The 17,923-nt window shown below is 49.7% G+C and overlaps 1 protein-coding gene across 8 annotated transcripts in view; it reads left to right on the top strand.

The window, feature by feature from the left end:
* ADAR (adenosine deaminase RNA specific) overlaps positions 1-17,718 on the top strand; it is a 39,047-nt gene extending 21,329 nt beyond the window's left edge. For all 8 annotated transcript variants that reach the window (XM_081840850.1, XM_081840853.1, XM_081840854.1 and 5 more), the window contains exons 3-15: positions 378-570; positions 2,396-2,553; positions 5,122-5,257; positions 5,483-5,694; positions 7,408-7,564; positions 7,833-8,004; positions 9,355-9,448; positions 10,172-10,291; positions 10,994-11,127; positions 12,754-12,936; positions 14,711-14,823; positions 16,293-16,420; positions 17,081-17,718. In XM_081840850.1, coding sequence (XP_081696976.1) covers positions 378-570; positions 2,396-2,553; positions 5,122-5,257; positions 5,483-5,694; positions 7,408-7,564; positions 7,833-8,004; positions 9,355-9,448; positions 10,172-10,291; positions 10,994-11,127; positions 12,754-12,936; positions 14,711-14,823; positions 16,293-16,420; positions 17,081-17,321 — 2,041 coding nt within the window. In that variant the 3' untranslated portion in view covers positions 17,322-17,718. The remainder of the gene's footprint in view (positions 1-377; positions 571-2,395; positions 2,554-5,121; positions 5,258-5,482; positions 5,695-7,407; positions 7,565-7,832; positions 8,005-9,354; positions 9,449-10,171; positions 10,292-10,993; positions 11,128-12,753; positions 12,937-14,710; positions 14,824-16,292; positions 16,421-17,080) is intronic.
* The last annotated feature ends 205 nt before the right edge of the window (positions 17,719-17,923 follow it).

The raw sequence follows: 17,923 nt of genomic DNA, 5'->3' as shown, positions 1-17,923 counted from the left end.
TTCTGATCGGCAAGTCCTAGGCTCTGTGGTTTAACCCACAGCGCCACCCGCGTCAATAGCTCCTTCCTAAGAAAACCTATTTGCAGAGGCAGAGGGCTTGGAAAGGAGAACCAGTGTTCTGTAGTTGTCAGCATCAGACTTGGGACCAAAGAAGCCGAGGCTCAAATCCGTGCTCATCTGGGATGTCCGCTGGGCTAATCACACACTCTCCAGGCCTAACTGTGTGGTTATCACTGCGAGGATAAATTGGGTGTCGGGCGAGGGGCACACACACACTGCCTTGAAGCTCCTTGGAGATAAATGTGATAAATAATGGCACCAGATTCACGGATTAGCACGCATCCTCACCGTTGTGTACCTTGTGTGTTTTGGTCAAGGTTTAAATTCCAGGCGGTGATCGACGGTCGCCGGTTCCCCCCAGCGGAAGCAGGCAGCAAGAAGTTGGCCAAGCAGGAAGCGGCCGCCCACGCCATGAAGATCCTCTTGCGCGAAGTCGAGCACGAAGGGGAGGACGGCATGGAGCTGGAGAAATCCTTATATGAGGACAGTTCTCTCAGCGAAGCAGAACTGGTGAGAGCGGCTCCCCACCCCACCCCAGTAGCAGGCAGGGGCCGAAAGTGGAGCTCTCTGGAGCTGCCAGTCCTGTGAAAAGCGGCTCCACCACAATCCGATTTCCATATCGATATATTTTCTCACAATGGAAGTGGCCCAGCTTTTTCTGCTTGTTGTTGAATTGTAATAATTGGGTGGTAGATCTGTGTTAGGGTTTTTTGGGGGGGGGGGTAATGGTTTTTGTTTCTTAATGGTTTTTGTAAACCATTTTGATGTTTCTTGAGAAACTGTGGTATATACAGTGGTGCCGCGCAAGACGAAATTAATCCGTTCCGTGAGGCTCTTTGTATAGCAGTTTTTTCGTCTTGCGAAGCAAGCCCATTGACGGCTTAGCGGATTAGCACTATTAGCGGTTTAGCGGCTTTTAGCGATCAGCTGTTAAGCGGCTTATCAGCGGATCAGCTGATAAGCGGATTAGCGGTTTAGGAAAAGGGGGGAAAAGGGGAAAAACACCGCAGGAACTCGCAAGACATTTTTGTCTTGCAAAGCAAGCCCATAGGGAAATTCGTTTTGCGAAGCGCCTCCAAAACGGAAAACCCTTTCGTCTAGCGGGTTTTCCGTCTTGCGAGGTGTTCGTCTTGCGGGGCACCACTGTACACACCTTTTAGTCGATTGTAGGGAATGCTGCCTCTGTCAGTGGAGAACAGAGCCATCAAGGTTAGCCCAGAAAGGGTGTTGCTTAGTGATAACAACAGCAAAATAACAACTGCAAAGGGGATTCAGATATTTAATTTGGCACATCTTACCTGAGAATCTTCTGCTATTCTATTCTATTTAATGCAACAAATAATTTTAGTAGCTATGACCGTGGTTTTATTGTATGTGTGGTGCCCAATGATTTTTATGGTTTTTTGTTTTTGTTTTTGCTCCCCTTCTGAATGATGCCATCCATGGCCTATGGCTAGTGCAATAAAAAGTTTAATTGGTCAAAAAAAAAAAAAAAACACACAGCAAAATGATTTCCCCTCCACCTCCTTAAATTAGGCTGAAAAAATGAAGAAAGCTAGCCAGGTATGGACTCGAGTGTGAAAGAATTTTTAGCAGAGTTCAGTACTGTTGAAAATAGATCCTTAGGTCATGAGCATGAGGCCAGAGGCACCCTGTCCTTTTAATTCTTCACTGTTGGTCTTTCGCACCTGACTTTGGTTGGCAGATCGTGGGGTTGTAATAAACAGCAAAGTAGATCTGCCTTCCCTGATGTCTGCCCGCCCCTGCTGTACTCTATCCCCCACCACCTGGGAAATTATCCATGAGCCCCTGAGGTTCTGCAACAGGCTAGTCAGTAGGGGAGGGTCTCCCCCAGGCTAGGGGGCCCGAAACTGCAGCCCTGTGAGCCAAATTTTTGCCTCTGGGGAGACGTTGGGGTCAGTGAAAGATTTGTTGAGAGTGGTGGTCAGCTGGTTTTTACAGCCATCCTTTCATTTGCATTTTAAATTGCATTTTAACCTGTATTTTAAATTGTGCTTTTTTGTTTTTGTTTTTTACTGTAATTTTACTAGTGTTAGCTGCCCTGAGCCTGGCTCTGGCCGGGGAGGGCGGGGTATAAATAAATATTATTATTATTATTATTATTATTATTATTATTATTATTATTATTTCCTCTTCTGGACACCAGGAGCATAATTTCCCATTGGTGCCCCCACCCCCACCCCGAGTTGCCAAACCAACATGGCGCTTCAGTGAGAGAGATACTGAAACAAAACAGCAGAAAGAGCCCCACTCTGCAGCGTCCTGGTACAACCCCTTCTTTATTTCCTCCTCTCTCCCTTCCTTCCCTCCCCAGCCTGAGCAGACAGAGTCAGAGGCTTTGTCTACAACGCAACAGCTGAACGTGCTTTCTGGGAAGAACCCTGTCAGCGCCCTGATGGAATACGCACAGAAGTCGGGGAGCATCTGCGAGTTCCAGCTGCTCTCTCAAGATGGCCCTCCCCACGATCCCAAGTAGGTCCCGACTCGCGTTTGGAAGTGTGTGAAGCTCGCAGCCTGGCGAGGCCCTGTTGTTGTTGTTTAGTCGTGTCCGACTCTTCGTGACCCCATGGACTAGAGCACGCCAGGCACTCCTGTCTTCCACTGCCTCCTGCAGTTTGGTCAAACTCATGCTGGTAGCTTTGAGAACACTGTCCCACCATCTTTGGTGGCCAAAGTACTGGAGCCTCAGCTTCAGGATCTGTCCTTCCAGTGAGCACTCAGGGCTGATTTCATTGAGAATGGAGAGGTTTGATCTTCTTGCAGTCCATGGGACTCTCAAGAGTCTCCTCCAGCGCCATAATTCAAAAGCATCAATTATTCGGCCATCAGCCTTCTTTGTGGTCCAGCTCTCACTTGTTGCTGAACTCAGTGCCATCTTGCCTGACCAGTGGTCAGGGATGATGGAAACCAGAGTCCAGTGGCGTCTAGAAGGCCACAGTTTCCCCATTCCTGAATAGATCAAGGTTGTTTGTTTCTATGTAACTACTTTTAAAAACGTGGCTGATTTTACCAATGACCAGTAGGTGGAAGAAGCAGAGGTCAAGGACACATTATTTGTTGTTGTTGTTTAGTCATTTAGTCGTGTCTGACTCTTCGTGACCCCATGGACCAGAGCACGCCAGGCACTCCTGTCTTCCACTGCCTCCCGCAGGTTGGTCAAACTCATGCTGGTAGCTTCGAGAACACTGTCCCACCATCTCGTCCTCTGTCGGCCCCTTCTCCTTGTGCCCTCCATCTTTCCCAACACCAGGGTCTTTTCCAGGGAGTCTTCTCTTCTCATGAGGTGGCCAAAGTATTGGAGCCTCAGCTTCAGGATCTGTCCTTCCAGTGAGCACTCAGGGCTGATTTCCTTCAGAATGGAGTGGTTTGATCTTCTTGCAGTCCATGGGACTCTCAAGAGTCTCCTCCAGCACCATAATAATAATAATAATAATAATAATAATAATAATAATAATAATAAGCTGTTGCTCTCTGGGGAATAGACGGGGACACAGGCACCACCTTTCTTTATGGGGGTGGGTGAGGGTGGAGGGAGGGCTTGTTTATTTATTGCAAGAGTCCCTGAGGATGTTCGCACACGCACATCATCACCACCGGGAAAACATCTCTTTTCTCCTTGTGCTCCAAGCGAAAGGCAAGCCAAGACATGGCCATGTGGGTTCTTCTGCTGCTGCCTGCTGCTCTCGGCCGCAGCCAGTGCAGGTTGAGGTTCAGCAGTGCCCTGGTTTCTCTTTATTTCTTTTTTTTTTAAAGCATTTTTATTAAACAATTTCAGCATAACAAAATATCAATCCACATAATCAATTACATTATCCCCCCCCCCCCACCAAGGACTTCCCTCAGCTCCCCTCTCTGATTTCTTTGCACATATTATTCTCTGCGTATTATAAAATCGTACATATCCTTGATTTATCCATCATGTGTTTAACTAATAAATTTGTAGCTGTCTATTCAAAACCTGCCAAGGAGTCCAGATCATTTTGTTGTCTTTTAAAGTAATTTGTAGAAAGTTCCCATTCTTCCTTGAAGTCACTGTTGTCCTTTTCACGCAGTTTATATGTCAGTTTTGCCAATTCCGCATAGCTCATCAATTTTTCTTGCCACTGTCCTTTCGTTGGGATTTCCTCATTCTTCCATCCTCGTGCTAACAAAGACTCCGGCCGCTGTTGTAGCATACATTAATAAGTTCTTTATTTTTCTTGCCAGGTCTTGTCCTACAATCCCTAACAAAAATGTTTCTGGTTTTTTTGCCCTGGGTTCCGTTTCTTGACTGTGCGAGATACAAAGCTCTCAGGGCTCACTGCTAAAGATCAAAAACATTCTTGGAGATCTCTTTTAAGTGCCTCTCCTAAGCCCCCCTGCATTCACTAGGGCAGGTGTGGAAAGCCTTTGGCCTTCCAGATGTGGCTGTGTCACATTTCTTATCAGTTCTAGCCAGCATGACTCATGGGCAGGGATGATGGGGACTGTAGCTCAGCCACATCTGGAGGCCAAAGGTTATGAGAGCACCCAGCCCACTAACCAGCTTTCGTCGAGCAGGTGCCCTCCAGGTGTTTTGTACTCCAACTCCCATCAGCACCAGCCAGCGTGGCAAACAGGTCATGGGTAATGGTAGTTGTAGGCCTCCCAATTTTTGGAGGGCCACAGGTTGAGGTAGGTTGGAATCAGCCTTGTCTTTGCTCTCCCCCCCCCAAAAAAGCAGTTATCTCAAAGGGGGACAGTCTAGGTTATAATATTTGACTAGCTTGGTTTAGGTTATAGTATTTAGCAGTGTGCTGGGCTATGCAAAAAATGCAGAGGAAGATATTGGCTCTGACTGTCTAAAGTGGCTTGTCTGTATAAAAGGAACTGAAATCAAGAAACATGGGGGGGTTTTGGGAGGGCAACAGGCTTCCTCTCCTTTTTCTGTACAGAGGGCGTGGGGGTTCTGGAAATGACCCAGGCCCCACCTGCCTTCCTGCTGCAACCACTTTCTGTGTGATCTACCTTCAGTCTCAATAAGCCCATGAACTCCCTGCCTTCCCCTTTTCCTTCGATCAGGTTCAAGTACTGCGTGAAAGTGGGCGAACGCGTCTTCCCTGCCGTGGTATCGAACAGCAAGAAGGGAGCGAAGCAGATGGCCGCCGAGGCCGCCATGAGGGGCCTCACTGGGGACACCAGCACCTTACCTGAACAGGTATCCTTGTTGTTTATTGTTTCTTAAAGGTATAGACCGCCCCATACCCATAGATCTCAGGGCGGTTTGCAACATAAAATCACAATATGAAAAACGCTCAGTACGCCATGAAAATGAGAACGGAGACAGGTCTCCCGGGCCTCCTCTGTGCGCCGCGCTCCCTGGCCTCGTTCCAGCCTCCTCATCAGCCTCTTTCTCTCTTTGTTTCCTTGGCGACTTTTTCAGACAGAGGCCCAGGGCGACCAGCCTGCAGATGTGCCTGGTGTCCAGCCTGCAACTCTGGAAGAGACAAAAGCCGCGAGCGCTAAGGGTGTCGGCGAGCTGATTAAGTACCTGAACTCCAACCCAGTCAGTGGCCTCCTGGAGTACGCCCGGGCCAATGGCTTTGCTGCCGAGTTCAAGCTGATCAATCAGACTGGGCCACCCCACGACCCCAAGTGAGTAGGCGCAGCGGCTCTCTGGCCAGCCAGCCAGAGGGTTCTTTCCTTGTGTTGCTTGCAGAACATAGAAAACAAAGCCCAGGCCCTTAGTCTCCAATTCGATTGTCACCTTCTGGCTGGCAGGGGCTGTTCTGTCTAAAGGTCTTTCCCAAGCCCTGCTGCTTAATCTCTCTTAACCAGAGACCCCGGGGGGGGGACTGGAGTCTTGTGTGCAAAGCAGGAGCTCCGCTGCTGAGCTACAGAACTTCTGTAATGGAAAGGGCTCGCCTGCATCGCTGATAAGTCCTCCTGGTTCACTAGGGAACTGCCCTAGGCAGGATGGCCATTAAACATAAGGAGATTCTCGCTGCAGGATCAGGCCAGCAGCTCTGCTCATCCAGCCTCCTGTTCTCACAGTGGTCAGCCGTACACCACAAGGGAAAGCCCGAAAGCAGGACCCAAGCACAGGAGAAACTCTCTTGTGGTTTTCATTATTATTACAGTGGACACTCGGGTTGCGAACGTGATCCGTGTGGGAGGCATGTTCACAGCCTGCAGCGTTCGCAACCCACAGCGCCGTGTCTGCGCACGCACAGGTTGCGATTCACCACTTCTGTGCAAAGCGCAATTTAGCGCTTCTGTGTGGCCGCCGAAACCTAGAAGTAACCCATTCCGGTACTTCCAGGTTTCGGCGCGTCCATAACCTGAAAAAACACAACCTGAAATGTCCGTAACCCGAGGTATGGCTTGTATTATCATCATCCTCATCATCATCTTCTATTTTCTGGATACTTGTCCGCAGATATATGAAAGTTCATACTCAATGCAAGGTGTGTTTTTATAATGCACCAGAATGAAAGAAACACTTTTTAAAATCTAAAATAAAAAGGAATGGAAGGAAAAAGGGGGAAATGGAAAGAAAGGAGGGGGGAACCCTCTCATGTGGTTTTCAGCAGCTGGTGCCTCTGTGGAGGCAGAGAATAGCCATCGTGGTCTTTGATGACCTTATCCTGCATTAATTTGTCCAATCCTCGTCTAAAGCCATCCAAGTCAGTGGCCGTCACCCCCTCCTGCAGAAGCAAGTTCTGTCACTGCTGCCTGAAGAAGTCCTTTTACATCCAGCTTTCTAGGATGCCCCTGTTACAAGAACGTTTCTCGATTCACTTTCTTCTGTTAATATGCCCTGCTCTGTCCTTGTGGCTATAATTGGTTCCCAAACTGTTTTTAATATTGCATTTTACATCGTTATAACCTGCCCTGGGACATTATGGCAAGAAATTGAATTATTATTACGATTATTATTTACCACATGGTTGCCCTGGACTGTAAGCTGAGGATGAGGCACCTGTTGAGGCCCTCCAGATGAGGTCCGGATTCCAACACCTATCCGTCCCAATCGGCTTGGCCATTGGGAACCCAGCCACACCTGGACACCCTCAGGTGTCCCCTTCGGAGAGATGTAGCGATCCAGCCTGTTTGGTGGAAGTCCAGCAGCCTCTTAGCAGGCTAATCTTAAAAACAGAACAAGGTGGGGGGGGGTTAGGACCCAGCCAGTCACTTTTTGGACTTTACTCAAGCTTTCTGCGTTCTTTCTGACCTTTCCAACTCTCTCAAGCTCTCTGCCTGTGCACTGTTTTCCTGCTGGGGCTCTTGATTTGATAGCGCCAACCTCACCCAGGGCCCCTCGGTTACTGAACCTGCACCTTCCCCTGGCTTTCTTCCTCCTGGCAGATTCGTCTTCCAAGCCAAAGTGGGCGGCCGCTGGTTCCCGGCCGTCACGGCGCACAGCAAGAAGCAAGGCAAGCAGGAGGCTGCCGACGCGGCGCTCCGGGTTCTGATCGGGGAGACGGAGAAGGCGGAGAACTCCGAAGGGCTGACCATCACAGAGGTAACACTGCCACCACCCTCGCTCGCTTCTCCTTTCGCTGTTAATGAGCCGTCTCGGGTATGGGAAGACCTTGGACCCATAGATGTTGCTGAACTACCGCTCCCATCACCCCGAGCCATTGGCCATTCTTGCTGGGGCTGATGGGAGTTGAAGTACAGCGATGTCTGGAGGGGCTTCCTTGCAGTTTGCTTCTCTGCCCTCTCACCTGGGCCTTGTTCTTCGGCTGTGAAAACTCCCGGCCTCCCCTTCTTCTTCTTCCACCTCGCAGCTCCCCGTGAGCGGAAGCACGCTCCACGACCAGATCGCTATGCTGAGCCACCAGCGGTTCAACACCCTGACCGCGCGTATCCAGCACAGCTTGCTCGGGCGCAAGATCCTGGCCGCCATCATCATGAGGCGAGGGCAAGAGGGCCTGGGGGTCGTGGTGAGCATCGGAACAGGTAAGAGACACTGCTGGTCCGGGCAGGGGGATTGCTCATATCGGAGCTGGGAAGAATCTCGCTTAAAAGCTCTGTTTAGCCATGGCTAAGGGACGCGGGTGGCGCTGTGGTCTAAACCACAGAGCCTAGGGCTTGCTGATCAGAAGGTCGGCGGTTTCAATCCCCACGACGGGATGAGCTCCCGTTGCTCGGTCCCAGCTCCTGCCAACCTAGCAGTTCAAAAGCATGTCAAAGTGCAAGTAGATAAATAGGTACCACTCCAGTGGGAAGGTAAGCGGCGTTTCCGTGCGCTGCTCTGGTTTGCCAGAAGCGGCTTCGTCATGCTGGCCACATGACCCGGAAGCTGTACGCCGGCTCCCTTGGCCAATAAAGCAAGATGAGCGCCACAAACCCAGAGTCGTCTGCGACTGGACCTAATGGTCAGGGGTCCCTTTACCCTTTACCTTTACCTAAGTGACTCTAAACTGGTGTTTCCCAAACTTGGGTCTCCGGTGGTTTTGGGACTACAATTCCAATTATCCCTGACCACGGGTTCCCCCCAAAGCCAGGTAGAAATGGAGTAAGCAGGCACCCTGCCTTCTTGTTGCTGTTCTATTAATGGAATCTGGAGTGAAATCAGATCCAGCAGAATTAATATGAGCTTTGAAAAGCCCATAAAGCTGAAAGAGGAAATGGGGAAGAGTTATCACTCTTCCAACTTCCTCCTTCAGTTCCATGTCCTTTTCAGTGGGGGAAAGGGCAGCCGCACTCATCTCGCGACCCCAGGGGCAGCGCATGGAAGGGCTTATGGGTGCCAGGGAAAACCCTGTACAAACCACTGGCTGTGTATTCCTCTGGGAATAAGTGCCCTACGTTTTGGGTGGTTTTTCTTCCACAAAGAGGGTTTTAAAATCAAACCCAGAATGAAAATGGAAACTAGTCTCAGCTGTCTTTTCGTTTAATAAATAAGTAAGTAATCAAGGGGGCTAGAGCAATCGGAATGCAATTCAGCTGCTGCAGAAGGCCAATCCGTATAGATTTGCTCTCATTGTAAAACACGGCTTTGCAAGCGCAGTCCATATCGTGCACCTTTTCAAGGTGGATTTGTGGAGTGCGTTACGTAAGCCGTAGCACGGCATTAGGTTCTACAGCAGGCTCAAATTCAGTGATGGCTCGCGAGTGACAACTCTTTGTCCCAGCAAACCGCCAAGGGTTCCTTGGTCTGTTGTTAAAAAAAAAAACCACAACAACAACCTGGAAATAAACAAATTCGGCTCTCCTTTTGTCCACACCAAGCCCTTCGTGTGGGGTCTGTTAATGCAGTGTTTTCCTGACCGCTTTCTTTCTTTCTTTCTCCTCCTTGCCTCTCAGGGAATCGCTGTGTGAAAGGGGAGGAGCTGAGCCTGAAAGGGGAGACGGTCAATGACTGCCATGCGGAGATCATTTCCAGGAGGGGTTTCATAAGGTGAGGAGGCGGAAGCGGGAAGCCAAGCAAGGCCATTCAGAAGAGCTCTGCCCAGAATGGGGCATGTGTTGAGTGCCCAGCCCCTCTTCAAGGACAGAATACTAGGCACTGGTCCAACCTTGCAGGTGGTTGTGAGCGATAATGTGAATGAATGGAGTATTTAATGATGGCAACCTTTATCTGCATCACACAGGGGCGAGGAACTTGTTTTTTTCTGTGGAGAGATAAAATATTTGGGGGGGGGACAGAGAGGCTTGTGGAGGGTGAGGCACCCCTTTTCTCTTTCGCCGTCTACCCCTCTTTACAGGGTGGTGACTGGCAAGTATGAATAATGATACCTTAAAATGATGAAATATACAGTAAAACCCTAACACCATGAAATAGTTGCACGCGTGTTTTATAAACTGCTTCCTGATGGCTTGAAGCACCTTTTCATCATTTATTTAGATTTTAACACATCCCACTTTCGAGGCCACCAGAGCCTCCCCAAGCCTGCATTAAAATTTCAAAACGACAAACCTGTTTAAAAAGCAGTTAAACAAGGAGCGGGGGGGGGGGGGAGGAAAGCTAAACAAGTGATTGATTAAACATTACAGTCCTACATGGGGGGGGGCAGCCTTGCTGTGGGGGGCTTTACGCCCAAGTAAACGTACGCAGAATGGGGTCCCAAGGCCAAGAAGGTTGACCCAGGCACTGCTTCACATTGTGGTGGTGTTATTCCAGGTTCCTCTACACAGAGCTCATGAAGTTTGACCCCTTGGCACCCGAAGACAGCATCTTCCAGCCCCTGGAGGATGGCAAGCTGAAGATCAAAGACGACATCACTTTTCACCTGTACATCAGGTGAGCACCAGCCGGGGCCTGACCCGCGTACAGCGGTGCATGATGGCTGAGGGGTGTGTGTGCCTGATTGTGCTGCGTTTTGCAGGGGATGTTGAATGCAACACGGGGAAAGAGCTGGCGGGGAACCCCAAAAACAGCAAAGGGGAGAGTTGGGCAGGGGTAAATAAATGTTCCTCACAGCAGGCAGACAGTGTGACGTTGATTTTATTTCCTACCCCTCCCCTTAAGGTCCCATTTAAAGAGCAGTTCAGAACAAATTGTAGTCGCAGTCGCAGGGTGGGGTCCCCCCAAACACACAGTTCAAGTGTCTAAAGGGCAGGGCAAAGAGGTGCGTCTGTAGCACACAATGAAAACCATGTTAGTGAAGGTGACAGGCACACCTCTCTCGGGAGGGAATTCCGCAGCTTGGGGGCTGCCGCAGAAAAGGCCCTGTCCAAGGCTGCTGCCCCCCAGCGAGCTCTGTGAGGGAGGTGGAACTGCCCAAGGGTCAGATAGAGAGGCCTGCAGTTCTGCGTTTGGCCGTAGGACTTGAGCTTCTCTCTTCTTGGTGCTAGAAGGGCCATTTAGCTCAATGCCTTTTAAATTTGCCGTTTTAAGAATTTGCTTGAGCCCTGTTTTAGGGGGACCTGCTGAAAAGCAGCCCACACCGATTTCTTAATAGCTTCTCGGGTTCAGGGTGTCCCTTGTTCTTCTGCCCCCTAGCACGGCACCTTGTGGGGACGGGGCTCTCTTTGACAAATCCTGCACCGACCAGGCCAACACAGTCGGGGAAGGCCAGCACCAGCCGCTCTTCGAGAATCCCAAGCAGGGGAAGCTGCGCACAAAAGTTGAAAACGGTGAGTACCAGGGGAACTGAGCCCGGCGACTGGGGTTTTGTTGCTTCCCTTTTTCAGCTTTTACATGTGCAGCCGGGTATTCTGGTACGCGGTTTTTATTAGGATACAGTTTCCAGCCTTCTAATTGCTTTATACTGAGTCAGTCAGTCCATCCAGTAGCAGCAATAACTTCTATTCATTGTATGCAGCCCAATGCCCGTTGCAATACGGAAGGGTGATGAACTGCAATATCACTTTTGCGCTATAGGCTTGTTCCTTTTCTCTTTTTTTAAATTGGTTATTTAATTAAAGTTTTTTGTGATACATTTAAGCAAGGAAAGGTACATATAGCATCTCCATTTTCAATTCTGGAAAGGGGGAGTGAAAAGGCTGGGGGAATAGTGGTCTTTTCATTCTGTTGCGTAGTGTTTGCGCATGGTTTTTGCGTCAGTGTCTCGTGGGCAGAGGCCCCTTTCAGTCATACCTCATGTTACGTTTGCTTCATGTTACGTTTTTTCAGGTTGCGTCCCGCAGCGACCCAGAAGTACCGGAAAGGGTTACTTCTGGGTTTTGCCACATGCGCAGAAGCGCCAAATCGCGCCGCGCACCTGCGCAGATACAGCGCTTCACGTTGCGGGCTTTTCAGGTTGCGAACGGGCTTCTGGAACGGATCCCGTTCACAACCAGAGGTACCACTCGGGTTAAGTACATAATTCGTTCCAGAGGTCCGTTCTTAACCTGAAACTGTTCTTAACCTGAAGCACCACGTTAGCTAATGGGGCCTCTCGCTGCTGCCGCGCCACTGCAGCACGATTTCTGTTCTCATCCTGAAGCACAGTTCTTAACCCGAGGTACTATTTCTGGGTTAGCAGAGTCTGTAACCTGAAGCGTATGTAACCTGAGGTACCACTGTAGTTGTTCGTTTTGCTACTGGCATTGCGAGGCTCCCCTGGCTACTCCTCTGCCCAGGACACTATTTCAGCCTGGCTGAAATACTCAAGGAACTCTGGAGGGGTGTGCCCTGTTTTATGCCGCGGTAACAGCTGAATGGGGGACACGGGTGGCGCTGTGGGCTAAACCACAGAGCCTGGGACTTGCCGATCAGAAGGTTGGCAGTTTGAATCCCCGCGACGGGGTGAGCTCCTGTTGCTTGGTCCCTGCTCCTGCCAAACTAGCAGTTCAAAAGCATGTCAAAGTGCAAGTATATAAATAGGTACCGCTCCGGCGGGAAGGTAAACGGCATTTCCGTGCGCTGCTCTGGTTCGCCAGAAGTGGCTTAGTCATGCTGGCCACATGACCTGGAAGCTGTATGCCAGCTCCTTTGGCTAATAAAGCGAGATGAGCGCCACAACCCCAGAGTCGGCCACGACTGGACCTAATGGTCAGGGGTCCCTTTACCTTTACCTAACAGCTGCATGGAACCTCTCTGTGCAGAGGCGGCATACCTTTTGAACACATCAGGTGCTGAAAGAGGCCCTGGCCCCCATGCCCTCCTCTCTGAGGACCCAGCAGCGTCTGTCTGGCGGCAGCAGCTGGAGACAGCCATCCTTGGACTCGTGTGTGTGTGTGTGTGTGTGTGTGTGTGTGTGTGGCCTTTGGGCCATTCCAGCAAAGGCAGCTCCCGACTGGTTCCCTCTCTTCCTGCAGGGGAAGGCACTATCCCGGTGGAATCCAGCGACATCGTGCCAACGTGGGACGGGATCCAGCACGGCGAGCGTCTGCGCACCATGTCCTGCAGCGACAAAATCCTGCGCTGGAATGTGTTGGGCCTGCAGGGGGCGCTGCTCTCCCACTTCCTGCAGCCTGTGTATCTCCGCTCAGTCACGCTTGGTAAGGGATCTCTCCATCCTCCCTGTTGCTGGGTGTGGGGGTCTCGTATCTCTCTTTTCCCCTGCCTTCTCAGCTATAATCCCCCCAAAGCACCTATTACTTTACCCCACTCCATTCCAAGATGTCTGAAAGCCGGCTTCCTTTGCTAAAGAGATGCAGACCCTCTTGGGGGTAAACGTTTCCAGCAGGGGGCCAGTCCCCTGTCCCTCAGACCTTGTGGGGGGCCAATCTATATATGAACGAATTCCTATGCCCCACAAATAACCCAGAGATGCATTTTAAATAAAAGCACACGTTCTACTCATGTAAAAACACCAGGCAGGCCCCACAAATAACCCAGAGATGCATTTTAAATAAAAGCACACATTCTACTCGTGTAAAAACACGCTGATTCCTGGACCGTCCGTGGGCCAGATTTAGAAGGGAATTGGGCCGGATCTGGCCCCCGGGCCATAGTTTGCCTACCCATGCTCTTGTGTGTTAAGATCAGCAGGGGAAGGGCAGTGTTGGCCCGGGAGAGGGGGGAGCCTTCTCTGTGTCAGCCCCATGCGGTAGAACTCCCTCCCGGCAGAGGCACCCTGGTGCCTTGGCTGTGTAGCCTTCCGTGTACATAGAAGGCACACCTCTCTCCACCCCCCCCAGCAGCTTTGACACCAGAGAAACATTTCCTATTGTTGATGGGGCAGACTGTCGCCAGTGCATTGCTCAAAAACCTTTCCCTGGCTGCCAGGATGCTGCCAAGCTGAGTTCAAGGTTCCTACATTAATTTTCAGCATCCTTAATGACTTTGGTCCAGAATAGCTTAGGAGTGCTTGATTCCTTCTATCCTTGCCTGGCCACTTAGGTTCCATATGCACGTTCCATATGGTGGGCCCAGTTCTGGAAGAGATGCCCCTTCCCTGTTGAACTTTTTGGCATCTGCTGGAGACTTAAAAAATAATAATAATAATAGTAATAATAAATCCCAGCAGCCATTCTTACACCATTTCTGATTTTACAGTTGGTTAACTGGTTTTATCTTGATTGTATTTGTTGGGCTTGGTATACACTGCCTAGAGATAATCAAAATTAAGTAGTGTATAAAAAAATTTTTTTGGGGGGTGTCCATATATATATATAGAGAGAGAGAGAGAGAGAGAGACACCCCCAAAAATCTTTGGTTTAACCAGTTTTAATGCAGCACATTTAAACCGTTGTAACCTGTCCTGGCATGGCAAAGCACAAGTAAAATATCTGATTAGCAGTAGTCGTTAAAAAATAATGGGCACAATTGGTGAGCACAGAGACGCAATTCTGCCACAAATGACTCACCTTAGGGCAGGGGCTGGGGAACCTGTGGGGCTCTCCAAATGTTGCTGTACTACAACTCCCATCACCCATTAGCCTTGCTGGCTGGGGGCTGATGGGAACTGGAACCCAAGTACATCCACACAGCCCAGTTTTCCCATCCCTGCTCTATAGGAAGCAAAAGAGGCTGTTGGGATTTTGCTGCATGTTCATTTGGGTGTTTTTTCCCCTCCTCCTCCTTCTTTTGGGACCTTGGAAGCCCCCGTCTCATGACAAGGACACAGCAGGCCCTGGCTATAAATGTCTTAAAGGCAGCAAAGTACTCAAGGCTTGTGTTAAACCTCTGCCCTTCCTGTCAAGATGCAGCTGCCGCTAGCCCTTCCAAAGATGGCGGTGCCCTTCATGTTGATGAAGCAGCTGATCTGTGCTCCTTTTTAAAAAATAAAATTGCCTGCGCCATCAACCTCATTTTGTGTTCCCTTTCCAGGCTACTTGTACAGTCAAGGTCACTTGACGCGTGCCATCTGCTGCCGCATGTCAAGAGATGGCAACACATTCCAGTCCGGACTCCCCGAGCCGTATTTTGTCAATCACCCGGAGGTAACCGCTGTTTGATTCCCATTGCGGTTTTAATTCCTTGTCTTCCTCCTCCTTCTTCATCATCAATTATTTGTATACCACCTTCCCATAGTTCAGTCATGCTCAAAGCATAGGTGTCTGGACCTTTTCTCTATGGGGCTGCAATATTTGTCACATATGGTCTAGCTGAGATTCCTGCATTGCCGGGGTTTGGACTAGACGACCCTTGGGGAATGGCTCTCCAACGCTACAATTCTATAATTCTAGTTTGGAGGAGGGAAAGCAAGTAAGTGGGAGACATTATAGAGAAATTGGACTGATGGGAGGAGAGTCTTTTCTCCCTCCTTAGTGTTCAGATTCTGGCCCCATCCAACAAACCTGAATGTTGGAAGATTCAGGACAGGCAAAATAACATACTTCTGCACAATGGACTGCTGAGTTTGCTGTCGCAAGATGTGGCATAATCATCTTCTTCTTTGGCGATCACTCGTAGCCAAGTAAGTTTCTCTTTCATAAACATGGTTTTAATGATGAGTCCATAACTGGAGGACAGTTCTGGATCCACACGTCCTTCCACAGTGGGGACATTGGTTTCCGGGCACAAGTTGGTCACAGTGTGGATTTGCCAAGCGTGCCTTCCTCTTAGCACGTTTCTCCCTTGCGTCCTGAGTTTTGAGTGTCTTCAAAGCCAATGACACCTTTGGTAAAGGCTGTTTTCCAACTGGAGCGCTCGCAGGCAAGTGCTTCCCAACCGTTGGTGTTTATACTACATTTTTTAAAATTTGCCTTGAGACAGTCTTTAAACCTCTTTTGTTGACCACCAGCATTACGCTTTCCATTTTTAAGTTTGGAATAGAGTAGTTGCTTTGGAAGACGATTGGTTTGGAATAGCCACCAGATTGAATGGCTTTAAAAGAGAATTAATACATGCGTGAAGGATAAGGCTGTCAATGATTGCTAGGGTATGTTCTTACCTCTGCTGTTGGAGGCAAAGTGACAGCCAGTGCCTCTACCTAGGTCCATCCTTATTTCAGAGATCGTGATATATCACTCTTAACATGATGTTTAGTTGGTGATATATCGCAGTGTTGAAACTCGGTCCTGGTTAAAACCACTGGATACACTGTTTGTTATTGAGCTCCCGTTGTTCAGTCCCAGCTCCTGCCCACCTAGCAGTTCAAAAGCTCATCAAAGTGCAAGTAGATAAATAGGTACCACTCCGGCGGGAAGGTAAACGGCGTTTCTGTGCGCTGCTCTGGTTCGCCAGAAGCGGCTTAGTCATGCTGGCCACATGACCCGGAAGCTGTACGCTGGCTCCCTCGGCCAGTAAAGCGAGATGAGCGCCGCAACCCCAGAGTCGTCCGCGACTGGACCTAATGGTCAGGGATACCTTTACCTTTACCTTTACACACACACAGAATATTCAACTTTGCTATCTCTCTCCCTCTCTCTCTCTCTCTCTCTCTCTCTCTCTATCTATACCAACACAGGTTGGCAGAGTCAGCGTCTACGACTCCGCAAGGCAGACGGGGAAGACAAAGGAATCCAGCGTCAACTGGTGCCTCCCTGATGACTCTGAAGTCGAAGTCCTGGATGGCACAAAAGGCAAAGTAGATGGGTAAGAGTGGGGCACAGCTATCGGAGGGGAGGCGTAGAGGGGTAACTGTAACATCAGGCACGGTTGGGTGACTGCTTCCAGTGGGCTGTGGGAAGCAGATTTTTGTCTGCCTTCGTTTTCATGCATATTCCATCCACATGCTCGGGGCCAGCAACGAAACTGACACTGGATGAGATATAGGAAAAGTGAGTAATTGGGGAGGGGGAGCACCACCTGGTGTGGATGGGGGGGGGGGGAGAGACACACTTCCTTCGCACAAAGATGGTCCCAGGCATCTTCAGGCAGAGCAGAGAACACACCTAACCTCGCACATTCTTTCAGTGTAGGTCAGTGTGGCCAAACTTGGCCCTCCAGCTGTTTTTGGACTGCAACTCCCATCATCCTTAGCTAACAGGGCCAGTGGCCAGGGTTGGTGGGAATTGTAGTCCCAAAACAGCTGGAGGGCCAAGTTTGGCCGTCACTGGTGCAGGTAATAACGAGCTGGACAGCCCCAACAGTTTTGACACATTCTTACGAAAGATCAGCACATTCTTGTCTTTCTGTCGTCCAGTTTGGATTGCTAGCACTGGCGACTGCCGTGGGAAAGCCAGGAGTACAACGAAACGCTTAGGCTCCCTCTTGGGGTCCTTTTCCTTTACGTTCCTTCCTCCCTCCCCTCAGACCAAAACTGGACGTGTCCCGGGTCTCCAAGAGGAACCTGTTTGCACTCTTCCAATCGCTCTGTGCCAAGATGGATCGCAATGCCCTGCAGAAACTGACCGTGTACTCGGAGGCCAAGGAAGCGGCCGTCACATACCAGAGTGCCAAGCGGCAATTCTTCTGGGCCCTGCAGGAGATGGGCTACGGGAGCTGGATCTGCAAACCCCAAGAGGAGAAGACCTTTGGCCCGTCCGAAGTCTAGCAAGCTGTGCATTTTTATTATTTTATTTTATTTTACTTTTTTTTTTTTTGGCTGCGGGGGGAGGGGTGAAAGGAAAGGGGTATTTTTTTTATTAACATAGGTTGTGTGTATTCTTTTTTTAAAAATGGAAGCAGGAATGTTAACTTAGGGTTATGGATTTGCCGCAAGGCCTTCCGATTAAAATTGGCAGCATTGGGGAAGGAGCGGGGGGGGGGAGTCTCCCTCCCCTTTAACCCCCCCATCAACGAACATTGCAAAGACATGATCTGAGTGCGCAAACCTGAGAAAGAGAGAGATCCACCAGCATCAACGCTCGTCTTGTGACAACACCCCTTCCCCATTTCTGTCCCCTTCTGGTTAGTCAAAAGGCCGCCTTCCTTGTCCTCTCTCTGCTTTTTCTTTTTTAACAAAAAATCAATTCTTTGAACCCCTCCTTTTATTTTATTTTTAAAAGCTGTGAATTGAGGAACTGGTAATTATGCACACACACTGTCTTTTCCACAGCAGTTCTGTCTCTCCATGGATTTGCATAAAGGTGAACTCTAGGAACATCACAGAGTTTTCCCCTCACTTGAATTTAATTTTCTGATATATATAACCCA

Source organism: Podarcis erhardii (genome assembly GCF_964252035.2).
Source record: "Podarcis erhardii genome assembly, chromosome: 15".
In the NCBI taxonomy this organism is placed as follows: Eukaryota; Metazoa; Chordata; class Lepidosauria; order Squamata; family Lacertidae; genus Podarcis; species Podarcis erhardii.
This window is presented reverse-complemented; position numbering and strand designations above follow the sequence as displayed.